Raw genomic sequence first — 21931 nt, forward strand, 5'->3', positions numbered from 1 at the left:
GTGTGCTGAGTGCATGTTCCTGAAATAGGTGGCATCTATTAATAGTGTGCTACCTTATTTAGATTTTGACTTTGGGTATCAAATATTAAATAACTGACTCCTGAAGTTGTTCCTTTTCCTAGAAATTTAATTACAACTGGTTTTGGAGGTCATTTTCTCCACTGGGTCAAGAAGGTCTAAACTCTCCAGACATAAGGGACTGAGAGAGGATGAGGTGGGTACACAGGGAATCACAACACTTACAGACACAGGCTTTGCCCCGTAAGGCACATAATGATGTATACTACATGGATGATACCAAAGAATTTATTGTAAATGTAGTGGCAAATACATTGAGAAGACCATCATTAAAAAGAAATTAGAAAATTACACGTTTAAAGTGTGTGCTTTTTTCCACCACCTTTAATTTATGCCTAGTGCCAACATTTTAAGTACTGAAATACTTAATGGGATAGTCCATTTTCACATAATTTCATGACACCTGTCTTCCTCTTAATTTTTAAAGCAGTTGACCATGAAATTTCAGTTTTAATTATTATTCTCTGTCTTTATCAATTCTGTAATGATCTGTAGAATCTTATCATCTGGATAGAAGAAGAAGAAAAAAAACCCATGCATAAATTCATTGTTGACTAATTTTCCAATGTATACACATGTAAATAACAGGTATACTTCATTAAATGATTCTTTAAAATTAGAATACAGAATTAACATCAGCAATATTCACTATAAAACTAGAGATGCCTCCATAATATAATTTGTTGTCCTACAAATACTATTTTAATTATCAGTATAGCTATACCACACCTACTTTGACAAAAAGCAGGCAAAGGCCTGAAGAGATCATGTGATATAACTGTTAGTCCTTTATAAAAATTCTTTTAAGACAGGAAGTTTCCTAACTTTTTCACCTGGCTCAGATATACTAAAGGCTTTTTGATTCTTCCATGTACTTCAGAATTTGTCAGGATTCCAACAATATGGGCAAGGAATAAGGAACTGTTATCAGTTTCTCCATGTTTAATCCAAAGGAAACTAAAAATTTTTAACAGGGAAATGCTCTTAGAGAGGTGTCAGTGGCAAAGTGACAAACCTCTACACAACAAAGGAATCAAATACCAGTTAATTTGACAAACAGCAACAGAGGCTACATTATTTGCTAAAGAAGTTTTGTTAACAGCTGCTTCTACTTCTGCTAGCAGTATCAGTTGCTCTGATACTGTGACTTTCTAAGAACTTCATAACCACTCTCTGGGTGCTATAATTATCAGGGCTCCAAGATTGAAATTCTGTATTTATACTAGACACTTCAATAAGAGAATGCTCTGTGCTCTGTATTTCAATGATTGCAATGGGGAATTCTGATAAATGGGCCCATGGCCTGACACTCAGGTTCCTGGAGGCTACAGTGGCATTTAAAAAAGGAAGGGGGCGGTGCATGGAGAGGTCACCTGCTGGCTGGTCTAAAAAGAACCATGATTTTTAGTCTGAGGAAGAGTAGAAGAAAGCACAAGAGCAACTCCAGTCATTTCTTTTCTTACTATAAAGTCCAAAAAGGGAGGACACTAATGTACTCCATCCTCCATCCTGAATCAAAAGTATATAGTTCACCTAAGGGCAAGTTCTGCTTTCTCTTTTATGGCAAAGAGAAACTGACATCATTTTAAAATTCACTTTTCTTAGTTTGGAAGTTGAGATTCAACCTGTCCTCTATATATAATGTAATTCTTTCTAAGGCTGAGTTGTAGTGCACTAAGTTCCCTAAGAAAAGAGCCCACATCTCTCTCTTTTTTAATGGTGGTACTAGGGATTGAACCCAGGACCTCATGCATGCTAAGCATGCACTATACCACTGAGCTACTCCCTTCCTCCAAGCCTACATCTCTTAATATGCCAAGACCTAATCTAAGTTTCCAGCAGTATAGGAAAATTAATACAATTTAATGTTTATTCATTCACTTTCAGTTACACAGATAAACACTGAGTGTGAGGCTTCAGGGTAGTAGCACTAGACCAGTAGCTCTCCAACTTGCCTATGAGAATTAACTGGGGTACTCGTTAAATATAATCACACTGATCAATTCTTAACATTGTTAAAAGCAGGAAAAGCAAACTGGTGTGATACAATGGGAAAAATATAGTACTAACCAAAAAATATTTTTTTCCTAAAAACCTGATTCTAATCAAGTCTTTAGATATAACTACCAGGTTTGCAGGAAACAAAGAATGGAAAAATACATTAAATCAAAGCATGAAGACGCAACCAACCAAATCCTAAAGGGGGGAAATTCTACCAGAAAAATAACCCAGTTTATTAAAAATAATTATATTTAAAAATGGGGAGGGTAGTAGAGGGGAAGTGTTACAGATTAAAGGAGATTAAAAAATAATACAGCCATATGCCTCTCCCATAGAGGAGATTCAGTACACCTGGGGTAGGTCTTAGGACTTTGTATTTTTCACAACTGCCAGGAAAATTCTTATGATTTGGCAAGTCTGGGAAACACTGTACAAGACTAAGTGGAAACTCAGGTGTCTACTGCAGACTTCTGTTGAAGGACAATGTACTTATTTTATATAGACTAATGGGTCTGCATTTTTGAGAATGGGAGAGAAAACATGCTGGGAAGCTCACAGAAAATCCCTCTTTTTAATTTTTTATAACTGTATCACTAGTTTACTAGTATGTCAGTAAGTAGCAAAATTTACAAATGCTCAGTTTTATCATTCTTTTTCTGTGAAATGGCCAGAAGTTTAGAAGTGAAACTTAGAAGAGGAAGGAATAAACTAAAAGAATCTTAAGAGGATAAGTAGGTTGTGAATAATGAAAATTTATCAATCTAATGGAATTCAGTATAAAATAAATTTTATTAAAATAATTTTTAATCATACAGAATTTAAGACTTCAGTGAGCTATAGTGTATGCCAATGTTTAAAAGTATACTGTTTTCTACCTACATTATAATCAAATACTTACTTTCAAGGGACATCTTAGGATTTTCAAGCTTTTTTCTTAAAACAGAATCAATGAGAACTCTTAGCTGTTTGAAAATGACAGCTATCTTTACAGGTGCCTATTGAGAGGAGATGACAAATTTGACAAAGTTAATCCCAGGAGTGTGAATGTGTCTAAATAAAATCAAGGTAAGCATGTATACCTTACGATGTGCACATCTAGACTTTAATATAATACAAAATGTTATGGGAAAAATTTAAGCAGATTACTTACTGCAGCTAAGATACACAAACCTCAATTTCCTTATTAAGTACCCATATATTTGATATCTCTTTCCAAAATAAAGCAACCATTATTTCAATTATTGTTTTCTTAACATCAGCTCTGTGGGAGTGAAGACTATAGTTTCTGAGATGAAAATTGCAACTATCACCACAATCCCGTTACAGAACACTTCCACCACCTCAGCCTCTTTGTAAGAATTGCATATATTTTTTAAGTTGCCTTTAAAATTTTTATCTCCAGTCTTAGACAATCAGTTATCATGGTATTTCACAGCAGAATGTATTAGATTTACTCAGTTTAAACTGGTCAGTGTTGATGAGCTACAGAGAAATAAACTTACTGCCAGTATTGCTGGTTGTTCTGATTTTTCCAGAGAAGAATTTGACAATATGCATGAAAAGCTACGAGTCTGTATCTTTTTACAGCACAAGGATTGTAAGTGGAAGGATTATAAGTCTGAGGATCAGACGGTTCTAGGTTTAAATCTTGCTCTACCATTAATAATGGTAAATTACTTAACTTCTCACTTGAGCTTAAATGCCTTGTCTGTAGAAAGGAAACTATAGAAATTATCTAACAAGATTGTTAGGGTATTAAATTTGGGATAATCCATGTAAAGCTAACTATTGTACACAACACATGGCAAGTTGTAATTGTTACTGGCAATAAATGCAATCTGTAATAGCAATATAATTTGATTTTCAAATTTAACAGATTTAAAACCATATAGATAAGATACAATAAGGAAGTCTTCTATTTTAAGTCAAATTATAGGAAGAAATTATGCAAACTCCAATAAAATTTTTAAAAAATCTACCTCAATGATACTAGAAGTAGAAATTGTAATGTAATCAGTAAAATCAGTTGTAGCATGTACCTGAAAATAGATCCAGCCATCAACAGAGAGAAGACGTTCCCGGTGCTGAACTTCTATCTCACCACCAAAAAGTAAAACTGGAAAAGGGGTTATTAGGGTAGTTTCCCTCAGATAAACTCGGGCATACCTTATCTGCATGAAAAATAGAGAGAGAGAAAAAAAAAAAAAAAAAAAAAAAAAAAACATTTCACAGACTAAAAATGTAAGAAATTCATTTAGTCTATTTTACATAAGCATTTTTCTGTAATCTGCCACTATATATTTTAAATCATGCTTTGTAAAGCTACATGTCTACATTATCATATGTGTGTAATTTGTCAATTTTATAATCACAATCACCATCTGGGCATTTATACTATTAAAAGGATTTTAAACATTAACTGTAAGGCTGAATTATATACCTTCAACATAAATAGAACTATGAAGAAGTAAATTTATAATGCTAATGCTGTTAAATAATTAGTGTAAAAATGATTAAGTTTCAGAGTGTCTGGTTTCTAGACCAATGTTCAGCTATGGCCATTAGTCAGGAATCTGTCACGTTTTACATTTAAGTTTGATGATATGCTGGGAATTATTCAAGCCAGTCCTTGAAATTATTGGTCTTTGTTAATTTAATGAGCTATGGTTCAAAAGGTTGACTGTTTTAATTGTAATCTACAAATATTTGCTATTAAAATTATCTTAGGTTGCACTGTGACTCAAACTGTTGCCACATCATATGTAGTTCTATCCCATCCCATATCTCCCTTATTTGGAAATGTGGAAAAAAGGCACATTATATGTTTTTTTGAGAAACCATATACAGCTTGATTTCAAACAGGAACAAAAATGAATAGCTCAAAAAATTTAAGAACCAAATGTAATATTTGTTGGGAATCCTAACTTGTTATGACTTCCAGAATAATGCCTTGAATACTGGAATTTAAGAATGGGCACTTTACCTTCTCCTGGTATAAAAGCCATCCATAAGTTTGCAAATCTCGATTTACTGAGGATGGATGTACTTGTGCTTTGCCTTGGGCTGTCTCCACAACGCAAGCCAATTTTTCTGTAACATCAACTGATTTTGTATAGAGTATCTTCCCCACATTGTCATACAGTCCGGCGGTCAATACAGCTTTAAGAAGAGCAACTTCTTGGAAGGAAAGGGTCTGTAAGGCTCTGTTTCCTTCTGAGCCATTAGAAGTTGTGGATGATGAAAATCCTGCTGCCTTAACCAACTTTATTAACTCCTGCTTTACATCCTAGATTGGTTTGTTAAAAAGAGACAAGATCATAACTGATTGAAACAGAGAAGTTGCCAAACAACCTTATATTACTATTTCCTATCAAAATTGATAGGATGCCAGAAAGCTAAAATAGAATTACTACATGATCCAGCAATTCCACGCTAGGTATAATATCTGGAAAAAAATGAAAACACTAATTTGAAAAGATAAATGCACCTCAGTGTTCATAGCAGCACTATATACAATAGCCAAGATATGGAAGCAACCCAAAGGTCCATCAACAGACAAATGGCTAAAGAAGATGTGGTGTACATATGTAATGGACTATTACTCCACCATAAAAAGAATGACATTTTGCCATTTGCTATAACATGAATGGACCTGGAGGGTATTAATGCTTATTGAAATAAGTCAGAGGAAGACAAACGCTGTATGTTATCACTTATATGTGGAATCTAAACATAAAACTAGTGAATATGACACAAAAAAGAAACAGATTCAGAGACATAGAGGACAAACTAGTGGTTACCAGGAGGGAGATGGAAGGAAGGAGAGGCAAGAAAGGGGTAGGGTAAGAGATACAAACTACTATGAATAAAACAAGTAAGCTACAAGAATATATTGTCAGCGCATGGAACATAGCTAATATTTTAGAATAACTATAAGTGGAGTATAACTTTTAAAACTTTTGAATCACTATGTGGCACACCTAAAACTTCTAAGTATTGTAAATCAACTATACCTCAATTAAAAAAAGCCTTTGTGGAAATGTGGCAGCATGCTAAACATTTTCATTTCTAGCCTTATTATAAATACTAGTATTCATTAAATATTTTCCTAGTTCGTCATATTACTAAGTAAAGCAAGCAGCATAAAGCATATATCTCTGTGCATTATTCTTTGTATAAATAATACTTTGTTAAAGTTTAGCAAACTTTTTAGATTATGCATTTTATTAATATATCAGTTTATTTGCAAGTTTAGCACCAGCCAACACTTGTGAAGAAATGTCTTAATATATTACTATTTCTCAAGTTCCATAAATACCTATTATAGTAAAACTTTAAAAAAATGAAAAAAAAATTCTGCCATTTGCAGCAATGAGGATGGACCTAGAAAGTATTATGCTAGTAAATAAGTCAGAGAAGACAAATACTGTAAGATATCACTTATTTGTGGAATCTAAAATATAAACAAATGTATATAGCAAAAGAGAATCTGACTCACAGATATAGAAAACTGGTGGTTACCAGTGGGGAAAGGAGGAGGGGCAAGATAGGGGTATGGGATTAAAAGATACACACTAGTATGCATAAAACAGATAAGCAACTGGGATATATTCTACAGCACAGGCAATTATTGCCATTATTTTGTAATGACTTTTAATAGAGTGTAATCTATAAAAATACTGAATCACTATGCTATATAACTTAAAACGAATATAATGTTATAAATCAACCATACTTCAATTAAAAAAACTGATAGGATGCCAAATTATTATTTAGTTAAGTGTAGCCCAAATTACATTAGGGAGGAAAAAAAGATACTGGAAAGTCAAGGATTAAATGGAGTCACCTGATTCTGCTACCCTAAGACTTCAGACATAAAATGTAAGAATGTCTAAAATGTGAGAGCAATAAAAATGTGCTTGAATGCATTTTCACTCAGTATATTTACTGCAATAGTAGCTCTCCTTTTGCCATTGTTACTGCGTAAGTATGGTCACACAGAGAACACTGTGGAAGAATTACAGAGGACTGATCTTCACTTGTCTCTGGGACACTCACCCTAATTTCCTAAAGAATTCTGACAAAGCTTATTAATGGCAACAATCTAAACTTGTTGCCTAGAATCTTTTTCTACCTCTAGCAGTGCCAATCAGCTAAAATACTATAGGAAGGATGAGCATTTTTAAAAGTAAAGAGGATACAAATGATTAAAAGGTGACATTTACATTTAGGAATTCCTTTAAGTTTCTGGTTTGGGACTTAAGGGATTTTAATTCCAGGGGAGGAAAGACCAGACAGACAGTAGCTGTAATACTGCAGGGCTGGTGAAGAGACTGAAAACCTTGCAGCCCAGAGGAGGTTAGGAAAAGGTTCACAGAAAGAAGGGGCTAGGAGGCAACTTGGAGGCTGGGAGGAAGTGGAGTAGAGACAGAAGAGTGCTGATTAGCTCTCCATATCTTGAACCCCGGTCAGTTGGCCCAGAGGCGGCTATTCTTCAGTTTATCCTTCTGCTTCAAGGACAAAGTTCATTCCACTTAAAGAAGTCCTTGCTGTCATCTCGGCAGTTATTTTAAATCACAAAGAAATAATGGGTCAAATTATATGCAAATAAAAAATTTTTTAACCTTTTAAAATATGAGTATAGAATAGCAGGATTATTGAAAGATACATTAAATTTATTTTCTAAATAGTTTTATAGCGTGTCTGCACTAAACACCATTTCCCTTTAAATGATGTACTAAACTTAGGAGACATTATTCAATGTATGGACCTTGTTTGGACCATGATTTGAACTAGCTGTTAAAAAAACATTTACGAGATTATCCAGGATATTTAAACAGTGTATAGTTGATGATATTAAGGATTTTTTTTCTTAACTTATTGAAAGACATTTTATTATTGCTGTTCCATTCTTTCTACTTAGCAAGGCACTGGATGAGATGACAACAGGAATTACTTTTTTAAGATATGGTAATGTTAAAGAAAAAAAGAATCCTATACTTCAGAGATATATAACAATTTGACTCCTGGATTTTGCTTCAAAATAATCTAGAGGGCAGATAGTGGAATAAAGGGAGTATAAGTAAAACAACGTTGACCAGATGTTGATAATGATGGAAGTGGGAAATAGGGACATAGGAGTTCATTATACTATTTTGTTTACTTTTATGTATGTTTGAAAATAATAAAAAGTAACAACTGATTTTCAGAGTTGAGAAAAACTAGAATATCCCTATTCAATTCCTTTTTTTAAAATGAGGAACTGAGTCTTAGAATAATTAACCTCCCCCTGAAAAAAAAAAACTCCTCCCAAGCTGAGCTGTTGAACAGACAGCTATCCTAATTCTCAAGCTAGTGTTATTTTTATGAAATCATGTTGCATCTTTTATCCTTTCCTGAATATATTATGATTACTAAATACTATTTTGAATCACTGTGTAATACAGGTTACCTGTTGGGAAAAACAACAACAAAAAATTACAGATTTATTAATTCAGCAAATATTTATTAAACCCTTACTATGTGTCAAGCACTATCCCAGGCATTTCTTTTTCCAAAATAATCCTATTGGTCAAACATATGATGCTGAATTAAGATAGTTGTATTAAGATTTACCTCTAGGGTTAGCAGTGATGTTCTATTAAGAAAATTCCTCCGGCAATATGCTATTTCAGAACGATAGCCTCCTTCTTCCCGTGCTTTCTTCCATCTATGTAAGAAAAATGACCAAGGTTTAGTATGTTTGCTTCTCAAACTCTCTTTTTCAGAGGTACTAACCAAAGTAAGCCCTAATTAATTTATAATCCTTTAAAAAGAGGAACGGTTTTGCTTGTTTTAGGAACTAGCCAATTGTATATAAGAGTTTCAACTACAATATAGATTCTTTTTATGTATAACAGAAAATTATTAACTTCAAATACAATGTAATATACATATAATAATACAAAGTACATTATTCCTAAATTTTAGGATTATAAAAATATGAATCCCTAAAACAATTTATACCTTGACAGATTAAGTAACTAAAAGTAAATTTAAAATCTTAAATGCATCGTTTTAATAAAGTCAAAGATAATTTTTTTAAAAGGTAAATACCCTCAGGTTTGACCTACTGACAACATTCAGATTATTTCTTTACCCCAGATATGCATTGTAGATCGTCAGATGGTCTGAATCTGCCATAGCCAAAGCCGATTTTGCAAGATCTGCTTCATCTTTTCGACCAATTGGTGTGGTAAAAGGAGACTTCTCTGTCATAACTGCAGCTAGTGTTGCCTATCCATAAATAACCAAGAAATTTATCATTAAAGAGGTATATATTGAAAGCTGATCTGTAATAGAAAGCAAATCATAAAACAATTGCACTTTCAGGTTACATGTTTCTTTTCAATTTATCATATTCTATAATAGCTAACATATTTTCATTTTAATTGCTTTTTGTTCCATTTTATGGAATTTGAAAAATATATCACTTTACTTTTATACCATCTTTGTGAGAAAGGGAAGTTGAATCACCACAATCAGAGATTTTTAAAAATGAGTAAGTGATTTATAGTCTGTCACACAGTTACAAGCAGTTGCTGAATGATGGCTCAGATATCCTGACTCCTAGTCTGAATTTCCATTGCCTGCAATACTCTTTAAATACTTCTTAAATAATCTGGACTATATAATGGCCCATTTGTTGTTATTGCAGATTTCAGATCAACTATTGTGGGAGAGGTTATTTCTTGGGCTCAGCATAATTCTGGTGAGAATTTCTAATACTAGAGGTAAGTCATACTCTCTCCATTTTGTTTTCAAACAGCCTTGATTTGCAGTCCCAGAAAAGGTCACAACTTGATAATGCTGGAAAGTTGGAATGGCATAGCAGGCATACGAGCCAAGAGATTCAGACAGAGGTACAAGGTGTTAATTTTGAGGTAATTGAGAAAATAGAATTGCTGGTAATTGCTGGCTTGGAGATAACCAAAAAAAAAAAAAAAAAAAAAAGAGGAAGTTTTGATTCCACTTGTGTGTGGAGTTCAAAACTCCCTAAGAATCATCCACTATGTATTCAGTTAATATTTCAAGTGGGATGTCTGATAGCAAACTCTACACAAACCAAAACCCTCCTACAAAATTGTACCTACAATACACTTAGGTAAAATTGATAATAAGAGTATTGAAGTAAAATGAAAAAAACGGATGAATATATTTTCTTGTATATAAATATAAAAAGTTAAATATTCAAAAATTCTCATTAAGCATTCAGATTTCCTGATATTAATGTTAGGACATTCTATTTAGTTAAAAAATTAAAAGTTAAAAGTTGTTGCCAAACTTAAAACTTTCCCAGCCAAAACGATATTTAAAGTGAAGAAGCAACAGTGTTTGTCTTACCACTGGATCAAGGCAGCCAAATATGGCACCAAAAATAAGCATCTTGCCAATCTTGACATTCACGGGCAAAGCTGCTAGGTGTTGGCCCAGTGGAGTCAGTTTAGGCTCATTTAGTTCACAAGCTCCAATTTTTCGGAGTAAATTCATTGCATTGCTGATTACTTGAAGTTGAGGAGGATCTAAAGCTTTGGAGAGGAAATCTTCAGGAGAACCAAGATTGCATTTCTGCAGATTGAAAAAGTGATAAATTGGTATATGATCAGAAAGAATTAACAAAGAGATAGTCAAACTAGAACTAAATTTAAGTAAAATTTTAAGCAAAGACAATAAATATGTGTGCGTGTTAAGGGTGTAAACATGAGGATGAGATCTTCTAGTCCATATTTTTAGTTTCTTCATTACTGATTTTTATGGAATCAAAAATCTAGTAACTGACATAGCTTTTAATAAAAGATGTTTAAAAAAAAAGAACACAACATAGCTTTTAATAAAAGATGTCTAAAAAAAAAAATCTAGTAACTGAAGGATATTATAGATCTTTCAGACTAGGAGGCCCTTGGTCTAGGTCAGGAGTTCTCAATTCCAGCTCTGTTGTTATTTGGGGCCAGACAATCCTTTGTTTTAGGGGACTGTGTTGTTCATGGTAGAATGCTGAGCAGCATCCTTGGCCTCGACCCACTATATATCCATAGCATGGCTCCCCTCTCCCCCTGGTTCTGACAACCAAAATGTCTCTTAACATTCCCAGTGGTCCCCTGGTGAGCAATATCATTCCCAGTTGAGGACAACTGGTATAGGTTATGAGACTGTATTTTAATCTATAAAGTATGAGTGCCTATGGCAGATTTGAAGCACAGTGGGTTTACTTATAAAAGGTGGGGGGAGGGGACATTTATTAAAGAACCATAAATAAAATACTTGAAAATCTAGAGCAATTTTTTTTTTCTACAAAGAGGTGAAGAACAAAAAATTCATCCAAGTTCTTTTCAGATTACCATAATATGAAGACATAATTCCTCCAAAGGCACACGTAAGATTTCAGGGACAGAATAGTCCATAAAGCCTTCAAATCTGAAAATAAAATAAAACACTACTAAATACACATAATACTGAAGTCCATCAAGCCTTCAAATCTGAAAATAAAATAAAATACTACCCAATACTAGAAATGCCACACTGTACTGGTTTATGCATTTTTAATGTCTGGGCTACGCCATACCTTTCTCTTGTGTACATTCGGAAACAGAAGCCATCTCTGACCCGCCCAGCTCTCCCCTGGCGCTGTAGAGCACTTGCTTTGCTGACAAATGTCTCCACCAAAGAACTCATCTGACTGCTTTCATGGTACCTAGAGAAGTGTTTTAGGAGAGAATATATAGATAATTGACTTAAATAAAAATATGAAAAACTGGAAATATTTAACTCAAAATTAATTTGTAGATTAAAAAAGTCTATTATCTCTGTGGACCAACATTTTCCAAATTGTGTTTCATATTTAAATAATTTAGCAAATACTGCATACTAAAACTCGTATTACCAAATTAAAAGCTCCGACACAAGGAAAAAAATTGTTTAATTTAACCTTTCCCAAATTAATCTGACTATGGAACCTTTTTGATTTCAGTGTAATGGTTATTAATTATGCAATAAGAATTCTTTGAAAGAGTTTGAGAAATGCCTCTGTGAACATTATAATTCAACACATTTTTCACAAGATACAATTCAACCCTGAAAACACTCCCTCTAAAGGTATGATTTTAAAAAATCAAGGGTTTATTTTGTATTGAATAGTCATCCTTATTTCCAAGTATTGCTAGTTACCTAAATATTAATAAGGATAGCGTATATAGATTATAATAAACCACTAAGGTAGTCTCCCTTATTTATGCAGTATGAACATTAAAATATTTACAAAGTAGTAATCTTTGCACTGAAGATTCAGATAAAGTTACCTATTATATGTGTCAATTGCTGTACTATGCACTTTCAACTATGAAATTTTAATTTTCCTCATTTACATATGAGGAAACTGATGATTATAACTGATGGTCACATTACTTGCTCAAGATTACAGATCAGAGATTTAAATCCAACTCTGATTCTAAAACCCATGTTCTTTTCCTATACTTTCACAAATAATGCTTTTATAAAACTATTTACAAATTTATAAAAATTTATGTTCTGAACATTTTCTCAGCACTTTTCTAACAGTAGCAGTACACTGACATTACTTATGGGAAAACTTATAGCATGAATTTTGACATTTACTCTCAGATATTTTGAAGTTTCTATAGTTTCTCTGAGACTTCGTTTTGAGCTGAATTAGGACATTTGGGATTTTCGCTATGATTCTGTGATTTCTCCCAAGAATTCAAGAGTCCCAACCCTTTTCAGGTAAAAATGTTTTGATTTGGGAAATTGAAACTTACTTATTTTCTTTTGTTCTTCCAGTATCAATTACAAATACAACATCTGGAATAGTGATACCCGTCTCTGCAATATTTGTTGCTAAGACAATCTGAAAATAAGAAGCCAAAACATTTAGGTAACTACTTTCAGCAATGTGCCATCATTTAAACTTCTTTAGTTTTAGCCACTAAAGTTTAAAAAGTGAATTTCAATTTTATTTACAAAAATTCACCATCTAATTGCTATTACTGTGTAATTTAAATTTGTTCTAATTAGTTTTATCACTTCAACTTGTTAATTAAAGTTACAGATTTTTATTGTTAACAAGAATACTATTCCGCTAATTCTAGTCAGTCATCCTAGACACAGCAGCATGGGAAATTGGATCAGAGAATGGAGACTGCCCAGCAGAACACTTCACAGTTATTAGGGAAAAAATAGTAGTAGTTCTTCAGTAAGAAGAACTGGTGGGTTGCTGCCCTGGCTTTGCTACTTATTATGTTAGCTTTGTGACCTGGGCAAGTCATTTTACTTCTTTGGCCTTCAGTTACCTGACCTGCAAATTAGGAGGTAGGAATTCTAGCTATAAAATTCTTAATGGTGATGGCTGAAGAGTGCAGTCTTCTGTGTTTTGTTTTTATTTTTCTGTTGAATCCTCGGAGGTAAAACATTTAGGAAATTCTAGGTCAAATTCAGTATATTATCACTCTAGCTCAACTTTGTATTTTAATACTGAATGCCTGCTTTTCTTATTCACTTATTCTAGGAAATAGAACCCAGATTATTAAGACTTAGATGGGACCTAGGTGATCAGATTTTTTAAAGAGGTGGAACTTTTTTCTTCAGACAAAATTTTACAGGGAAGCCCAAATGTTATAGATCAGAGCACAATCTTTGAATCCTTGGAGATTTCAGAGCACAGTTAGAAACACATCAGTTTAATCCATCTCCTTTTAAAGATGAGAAAGTGAGGCTGAGTGGGTTGCCAAAGGCCACAGACATCGCAGTGGCTTAGAGGCAAGAACTCAGTCCTCCTACATTATAGTCCAGTCTCTTGCTGGGGGCTCTGTATTCCTCACAGTTTCTACATTGTGGTTTTTTCCTCTAAGAGAGTGTCAAAATCTGAGAAACTCTCTTTGCCAAGTATTTCTTCATTTAGAATCCTGAACAGAGGAGACAAAATACTGAGACTGTTTCCTAACCGAATGCTCTGTGTATTACAAAAATAATCAGGAATGAGTAACCTAGAGAAAAACAGAGAACTCGCTCAGGATTCAAGTAGCTCCTGACAAGCAACATCCTTTGTGATATCTTCTTGAAGGAAAAGTAGTCATTTTTCTTTTCTTTTCACAAGCAACATCCAAGCCGTATTTTAAAACTACCACTCCCCGAAAGTCTTTAACAATACATAATATAAACACCTAATATAAACTGAATTTTAATATTGGGTTCATTTTTGATTATGTTAAACTGCAGAGCATCTGGAGTCTGCCACGCATCATAAGACACTTAATATTGTCTTTGATGATAAAAAGTCATAACACTTTCATGAAATATTCTTCAGTTGGATTACATATAAATTTGCTATACTGAATTTTACCTTCCTGACTCCTTGAGGAGGAAGTGTGAATGCTGCAGCTTGATCTTGAGTTGAAAGAATAGAATGCAGAGCTATCACTTTATATCTGAAAGTTAAAATCATAGTTCTTAGCAAGTTTCTCTTTAGAAGACACTGCAAAGAATAACAAAATTTATTTGCAAATAAGAAGCAACTTTTAAATTTTTTATTATGAAAAGTTTTAAACACACAAAAGTTCTGAGAACGGGACAATGAAACCCCATATATACTCATCAAAGAGAAAAAAATTAATGTGAATGAATCATATAGAATGTAGGGTTTAAAGAATTTAAAAAATATATTCTGATGTTGAAGTGATAACCATAATAGCAGTAATAAACTGTATCAAAACAGACATAGTGAAGAGCCAATTCAATATGTATGGATGATAAACTGCAATTTTGTTGGGGTTTTGCACTATCCAGTGGGTTGGGGAGGGGAGTCACCATCTTTATTCTTAACCACAGGATTCCCTCTGCTTAATCATATTAAGAAAAAAAATGCAGAAATAGTTATCTAAAATTTTTAGTAGATAAAATGCTGTGATAGAAATTTAAAAAAGAAAACTTACTTCATTATGGACAATTTTAACTGAAGGTGGAAAGACTCTGACAACCCTGATCAAGAGTTATAATACACAAAACATTTTTCTATTTTAAAACTACCAGGAATATAATGAAGTTTTATAGTTACCGATCTGAAAAAAATCTTCTGTCAGTGGATAAGAGATCATACAACTGCTGAATATGAGCAAGGCCTGGTAGAAAGATCAGTACTGCTCCTTCAACATTTTTGAACTGGGGACTTCTGTCTGAAATTTTTAAAAAGATACAATATTCAAAATAAGGAAGAGCATGTAAGATATTAATAAAATTAATAAAACATCTCTAGCTAGTAGAAAAGTTTTATCAAAACAAATGGAGACACATTGGAAAGAGATACATACCTAAGTATGTCAGAAGTTCCAAAATGAGATCCAGGTTGATTTTATGAGGATTCATGTAGAGAATAGCATGCTGAGTGCGGACACTGTACTTCTGGTAAAATGGATTTAAATCAGCACTTGTTCCAGTCTGAACTGGGATGTATTCCTAAAAGAAAACAAAATCAGAAAGAGCTGAATAAAAATATTAAGAATTTTTATAAGACAAAGGAAAATATATTTGCATTCATTCAAATCTGTATTTTTCTGTCACCATTATTTGGTTAAAATATAAAAAGAATACATTTTTAACAGTATTAAAGTATTACACAATTTCATCTCTCTTATTAATTTAATTTCATCCAGCCTCCTTAAGAAAAGCTTTTTATCTTGGCATGTAAATACTAAATTAAAGAAACAAAGAAAAACAGAACAATGGATGCATTTTTCTGTGGCAACTGAAAAGCAGTCAGGCCAAGAGAGGTCATAACTTTAATAAGTAGTATACACCTGCCTCATTCCTTCTAGATTCTACTTTGGCTGCTGAGTTCCAGTCATCTCTTTTGAAATATTACCTTTAAGTTTTTGAAGTCTTTCTTTAGTTTCTAATTTCTATCTCTGCAGTTTTAGGGAAAGATTTCAGCTTTTTGGTATCTTCACTTATATGCTCAATCGAAAGATAAAGTAATCATAGCTTTGTGCTTCCATCAGATAAATGAAATATCATGGATATAATGAAAATAACTGTATATAATACCACTGGCTAAAAGGCAGAATAAGGTAGCTCTTGTGATATTTCTAAAACTGTGTCATTGAAACTGAACTAACTCTATGAAGAATTGTGCTTGCCCTGGATAGCTTCACTATAGGACTAAAGTTGGCTTATGCCAGGTCAGAGGCTGTTAGAAAAAAAAACAAAGGCAAGGATCTAGATATTGGACCTGCCACATTTCTGACTACCTAAGGTGTTGAGATAAAGTAGAGAAGATCACTACAAATTTACTGCTCAATAATTGATCCCTGCTACAAAACAATAAAAGCTGCTTTTAATTTATAAAGTCCTGGACTTTTTACGTGTATCTATATGGCTAAGAATAGTTTAAGAAGACAAAATATCATAAACTGAAGACTAGAGTTGTGAAACAAAGATTAAAGAAATGACCTTTAAAATTTGCTCATAATCATATCTATCCTCTTCTACCAAATTATATTTGAATGCACTGTGCCAGCCACATGATTTAAAAACTCTCATGGCAGTCTGTGCCCTGGATATCACTATCAGATGTCTTTCAAAATATTTTATTTTTACCTGATACTTTTTTATTCCCCCTGCTTTGCTTGTAACATTAATGGTTATTTCTTCTTCCTCTTCCAGAAATTTCTGACAATATTCTGAATCTTTCTCCAGGACAAAGCCTGTTTCTTCTATTATATCTTCAAGATGAAAAACCTGCACAGATTAAGGCATATAAATGGTGAATTCAAATTCATTTCAGTAAATACATTTTAAAGAGAACAAGCGATTGTTACCTTTTGAATGTTACCTAATGCTAATTTAGAATATTATGAAAAACGCTTTTCTTCTGCATTATTTGCAAATAAAGAACTTGGCTGATACAAATGGATCTGTCTGTCCCTCGAATTTTTCAGGACAAAGGACATTATGGTGTATATTTACATGTGAAAACCAATTAAAAGAGTAGTCTTTATCAGCTGATAAAGGCCATCTCCAGGCCCTCTCCTGACTTTCAATACCCTAGAAATAGTTCTAGGCTCAGATTATACGGGCCTATCTTCTGGGAACACTCGCTGGTGAAAATGCAGTTTCTGTTTACATATGCATTATGAAGAAAACTTACCTCAACAGGGTAACTTCTTCCTGAAATTCTCAGAATAGGGCAGTGTGTGAAATAGGTAGAAAACTTCTCACTGTCTACAGTGGCACTCATTAGAATCAAATGTAGGTCAGAGCGTTTCTGTAAAATTTCTTTCAAGATAATTAATAGGAAGTCTGACTGGACACTTCTTTCATGAACCTAATATAAAGGGAATAAAAATTAATCATTTATAAGGTCTAGTAAGAGGCTAAAACAGTCAGACCCTCAAATCTTCTAAAAGGTAACCAATGGTTACATACGTACACATGGAGGGAGAGAGAAGCTGTATGTTTCAAGTAAAGCAGATCTTTGGAACTGAAAATAAAGGCACCCTCCAAATTTGAAGTCAGTAAAAATCAGCAAATAATGAATAAGAATAGCTATGATAGTAGGTCTCTACCCTAGGAGATGGTTTGTTAGTGTTTAGCTGATAAGATTAGGGTATCTCCCAAATTTCACTTAGAAGCCAGAGTAACTCTTAAAGCTCTGCTACTAATACAAAAATGTACAGACACAAAACTGCAAGAAGACAGATGGTTTATCCACTATGTAGAAAAGAGGGAATCTGATTAGTAGGAATTTGACAGATTCTCTATCAACTGTCTAAGAAAAAGATTCTAATGCCCTTCCAACAGATGTATTTTTAGTGAAGAGCACTATAAACTTGCTATAGAGCATGAAAACATGGGACACTGTCAGAATTTAACATCTGCTGGATAAGTACTAGTCTATATTCCAACTTTCTGTACTGGGACTTATTTCTATGCATTTTATTTTATAAGATTTCAGGTAGCACACAAAAGATAGAATACATCAAAATAACAAAAAATAAAACAGGTTCGATCATTCATTTGCTTAGAAGGGAGGCAACAGTGGCTAAATGTTCATGCTCCAGAATGAATTGCTTCAGTTCAATTCTTCTTGGCTTGGTCACTTAAAATATGACTTTAAGTTATTTAAATATCTTTGGGTCTACTTCTTTTTCTATAAAATAAGAATACAAATACAAACTATAGAGTGTTTGTAACTATCAAATGAGATCATGCAAAGCCCTTTGAGCCTAACAAACAATACTCAGCATCGTGCTAAATGCTGGGAATTAAAAAATGATCAAGACAGTCTTTTCATTTCAGAGTTTGCAGCCTCGTAGGAGGATATTGTAGAGGATGGTTTGAAATTATATGTGAAGGGTAGCTAACTCAGGCGGTCAGGAAGGCTACTAAGAGAGATTTGCCATTTATGCTGAGAACTGAAATATGAGTTTGAAAAAAAGGAGGAAAAAGGAACAGCATGATAAAATGAGAAAAAGTGGTCATGGGATACAACTTGTGCTAAACCACGGTGGTCAGGAGATCATAATACATTTTAGGAAATGGAGAAACAGAAATGATGCCTTGAATACGGGATGAAGAATGAGCAAGAGAGAGAGCTGGTGAGGTACTCCATAATCTGTCCATATAAAGTCTTATAAACCTGTTAAGGAGCTGAGACTTTATCCTAATGAGTTAGTGTAGTGAATAAGACATTTTAAAGCAAGGGAATCATGTGGCCTGAGTTTTGTTTTAAAAAGATAACTCCAGCTATAATGTGAAGAATGTAGTAAAGGACAACAAAACAGAGAGCAGGAAGTTTAATCAGAGACTTTTGTAGTAATTAGAGAGATCATGGTAGCCTACATGAGGGTTACACCAGTGAATATTGAGAAAAGTGAATGAATTTGAGAAAAGTAAAACCAGTAAGTCTACGTGACTGAATTTAGGGGATATGGGAGAAAGAAGAAGGAATAATCTTGGATGTTTTTACTTTGGTGGTTTGACCAGGATATTTATATCTGAATCTCAAGAGAGAGATTTTTTTTCTGATGGATGAAACAGATCTAGAGAACCTCCTCAAATAGATGGTAATTTATACAGATACTGATTTTTTAAAAAAAGAATAAAAAATGATGATAAAACATAAAATAGAACTAATAAAAATGTGTACTTTATTAAGTACACCTGGGAGAGGTGGGCAACAAGTCTGGCTGTAAACATACCAGCAGTCAAAGGAAAAGCGACTTAACTCACACACTGACTGTAAACAAACAAATCACACAACTATTCCTAATAAGAAAGCCAGAAGTATTATCCTGAGCATCTTAATAAAGAAGGTCCTGAATAATACAATGAACTCTGTCTCAGCACCTCTTACATTGTTATACTCAACTTATACTCAATGATGATGAACTTCCCTGGGCTTCTTCTTACTCTTACTGTACTGTTCAACAAGAAGTTGACAGTATCACATGAAGCACAATTCAGTAAATCACATCTACAGACTGTTAATACTAAACCATTAAAGAGCAGCTCCCTGAAGTTGGTATGACTTTTAAATTATGGTTCACTCTGATGTATATTTACTAAGCAATTTTCTAATAATTTGGGGCTCCAAGAAAACTTACTGACTAGCTAATACAAATGTTTTATCTTACCTAGCAGTAAAAAAATTCTCACTATAAATAGATAAATTAGCATTTTAACTTAAGTTGATTCCTGAGGATACTGATAAATCTAGGTCTTGGCTATGCAAAGCTATGACACCCCATTCTCCACCCATCACTGCCAGAAGCAGTTACCCATGGGCCTACTCAGTTAAGCAGCCATACATCCTCTTTCTTTTTGCATCTTTATTTTTTATTTTTTTTAATTTTTAAGTGGAGGTACTGGGGACTGAACCCCGAACCTCACGCATGCTAAGCATGTGCTCTACCACTGAGCTATACCCACCCACCAGCTTTTAGACACCTTAGTGATAATAGTACAGTTTCTTTCCCCATTAAAGAATAAAGACTCCAAAGATAAAAATGAATTCCTATCTCTTATCTATTACCAAAATATATTTAAACACATCTTAACCTAAGCTTGTCCAACAACAGGAAAATGGTTAAATTACGGGATATCCAAATTATATATTATTATAAAGCTATTAAAAATGTTTCTGTAGACTATCAAATGATGAAAGAATCTGAAAGTAAATATACACACATACTAAATATACACACACAAAAATACACAAATGTCAACACTGATTTTTTTCCTGGGTCATAATACTATAGATAATTTTTATTTTCATTTTTGTATCTCTCTATACTTCTAATACTTACTAACCAAAAGGAGACGCAATAATCTGTATGTAGTCTATTAAGAATCAAAGAATGACTGAACTTTCACTAATGCCTTCTGAACTTTGTGAATTAACAGATGTTCATACAAACTTTGTATCAGGAAAATGAAAAAAATTTTTGAATAATAGAAATGCTATACATCTTATTTCTTCTTCAATAGATTATATACAAATCAGTTTACATATACTAAGTTAGTATACCATTTACAATAATTCAATTTTAAATGTGTATTCAACTTTACTCAAGTAGGGGTATATCTATAGAGAAAATGACATGTTGATGAGGATTCCTCATTTTTATAAGAATCAGAGAAAACCTTTTAACAAATGTAGTTGAGCAACAGCAGGTAAGAGATGGCTGCAGCTGGATTGCTGGGTTTGAATCCCCAGTTGCAGAACTTACTGGTTGGGTGAACATGAGCAACCTATTTAACCTTTGTGTGCCTCGGTTTCCTCAACTGTAAAATAGGGATAATAAAATCTACTTCACTGGATTGCTGGAAGGATTAAATGAAATTATATATATGAAAGTCCTTAGAACAGCACTGCATCTAGCAAATGTTATACAGTATTTGTTAAATAAATCAATTAATATGAGACACATTTGTTAGAGGAAATTAAATAGTAGTTATATGTGAAGTGTCGAGCATTTATAAGCATGAAGAAAAAGTTAGCTAATATTAGGAGTAACATCATTTTGATACAAAAATGTTTAGAATTTTTTCTAAACATGACTATAGAATCTACTCACCTCATCTACAATAACATGAGACACATTAGTTAAGAGACTATCTTCTTGAAGTTTCCTTAGCAAAACCCCTGTTGTACAATAGAGTAACCTGGTAGATTCACTAGCTCGAGACTCCATCCGGATCTGATATCCACACAAAGAATTCTGAAGGGAGGACACAAGGCCAAGATTAGATTTTCACAAGTGATCTAGGAAACAAGCCTTAAAAAGTGAAGCACAGGTGTTGATCCCGCTACTATATGGAGCAGTCTAAGTAAATCTATTTGGTGCAATTTATTACTTTCCCACGGTCTTCAATTATATAAAACTATAAAATGTTTTGGCAATTTTAAACAAGAAAAATCTTTTTTATTTTCAGAGTGTTGAAACAAAAACTGTTCACTGCTTTGAGTACTGTTAACATGATTATGAAAATATTAATAGATTTAATTAATTTCTTATTAAATTTTCTTGGAGCAAAACATTGAGGTACTCAGGAACAGAATTCTGGAGCAGCTCCTTCAATTTGGTCTACTTTTCTATCAGGATCTCATAAAAGCTGCCACCATTAAAAACCAGTGGTGTCTGACAGGAATCTTTCTATCACATTTTCTTTCTTATTCCTTCAGTCATTCCTTTGTTTTATTTGTATACATATGTCATCCCTTTAAACCCTTAAATGTAAATGCCTTTTAAGACAGAAATCATCTTTTTAACTATTACATTTCATGAAAGAAACCTAGACAAACTGC

At 33.3% G+C, this 21931-nt stretch overlaps 1 protein-coding gene across 2 annotated transcripts in view; it reads right to left on the reverse strand.

Moving 5' to 3' along the window:
- Window positions 1-290: 290 nt before the first annotated feature.
- DHX29 (DExH-box helicase 29) overlaps window positions 291-21931 on the reverse strand; it is a 43503-nt gene continuing 21862 nt past the window's right edge. For both annotated transcript variants that reach the window (XM_010966282.3, XM_074358258.1), the window contains 16 exons: window positions 21201-21344; window positions 17270-17446; window positions 16720-16860; window positions 15435-15579; window positions 15182-15299; window positions 14471-14555; window positions 12891-12979; window positions 11681-11809; window positions 11457-11532; window positions 10462-10686; window positions 9218-9354; window positions 8695-8788; window positions 5063-5365; window positions 4119-4250; window positions 2978-3074; window positions 291-584 (listed from right to left, as the gene is read on the reverse strand). In XM_010966282.3, coding sequence (XP_010964584.1) covers window positions 529-584; window positions 2978-3074; window positions 4119-4250; window positions 5063-5365; window positions 8695-8788; window positions 9218-9354; window positions 10462-10686; window positions 11457-11532; window positions 11681-11809; window positions 12891-12979; window positions 14471-14555; window positions 15182-15299; window positions 15435-15579; window positions 16720-16860; window positions 17270-17446; window positions 21201-21344 — 2148 coding nt within the window. In that variant the 3' untranslated portion in view covers window positions 291-528. The remainder of the gene's footprint in view (window positions 585-2977; window positions 3075-4118; window positions 4251-5062; window positions 5366-8694; window positions 8789-9217; window positions 9355-10461; window positions 10687-11456; window positions 11533-11680; window positions 11810-12890; window positions 12980-14470; window positions 14556-15181; window positions 15300-15434; window positions 15580-16719; window positions 16861-17269; window positions 17447-21200; window positions 21345-21931) is intronic.

Source organism: Camelus bactrianus, chromosome 3 (genome assembly GCF_048773025.1).
Source record: "Camelus bactrianus isolate YW-2024 breed Bactrian camel chromosome 3, ASM4877302v1, whole genome shotgun sequence".
Classification (NCBI taxonomy): Eukaryota; Metazoa; Chordata; class Mammalia; order Artiodactyla; family Camelidae; genus Camelus; species Camelus bactrianus.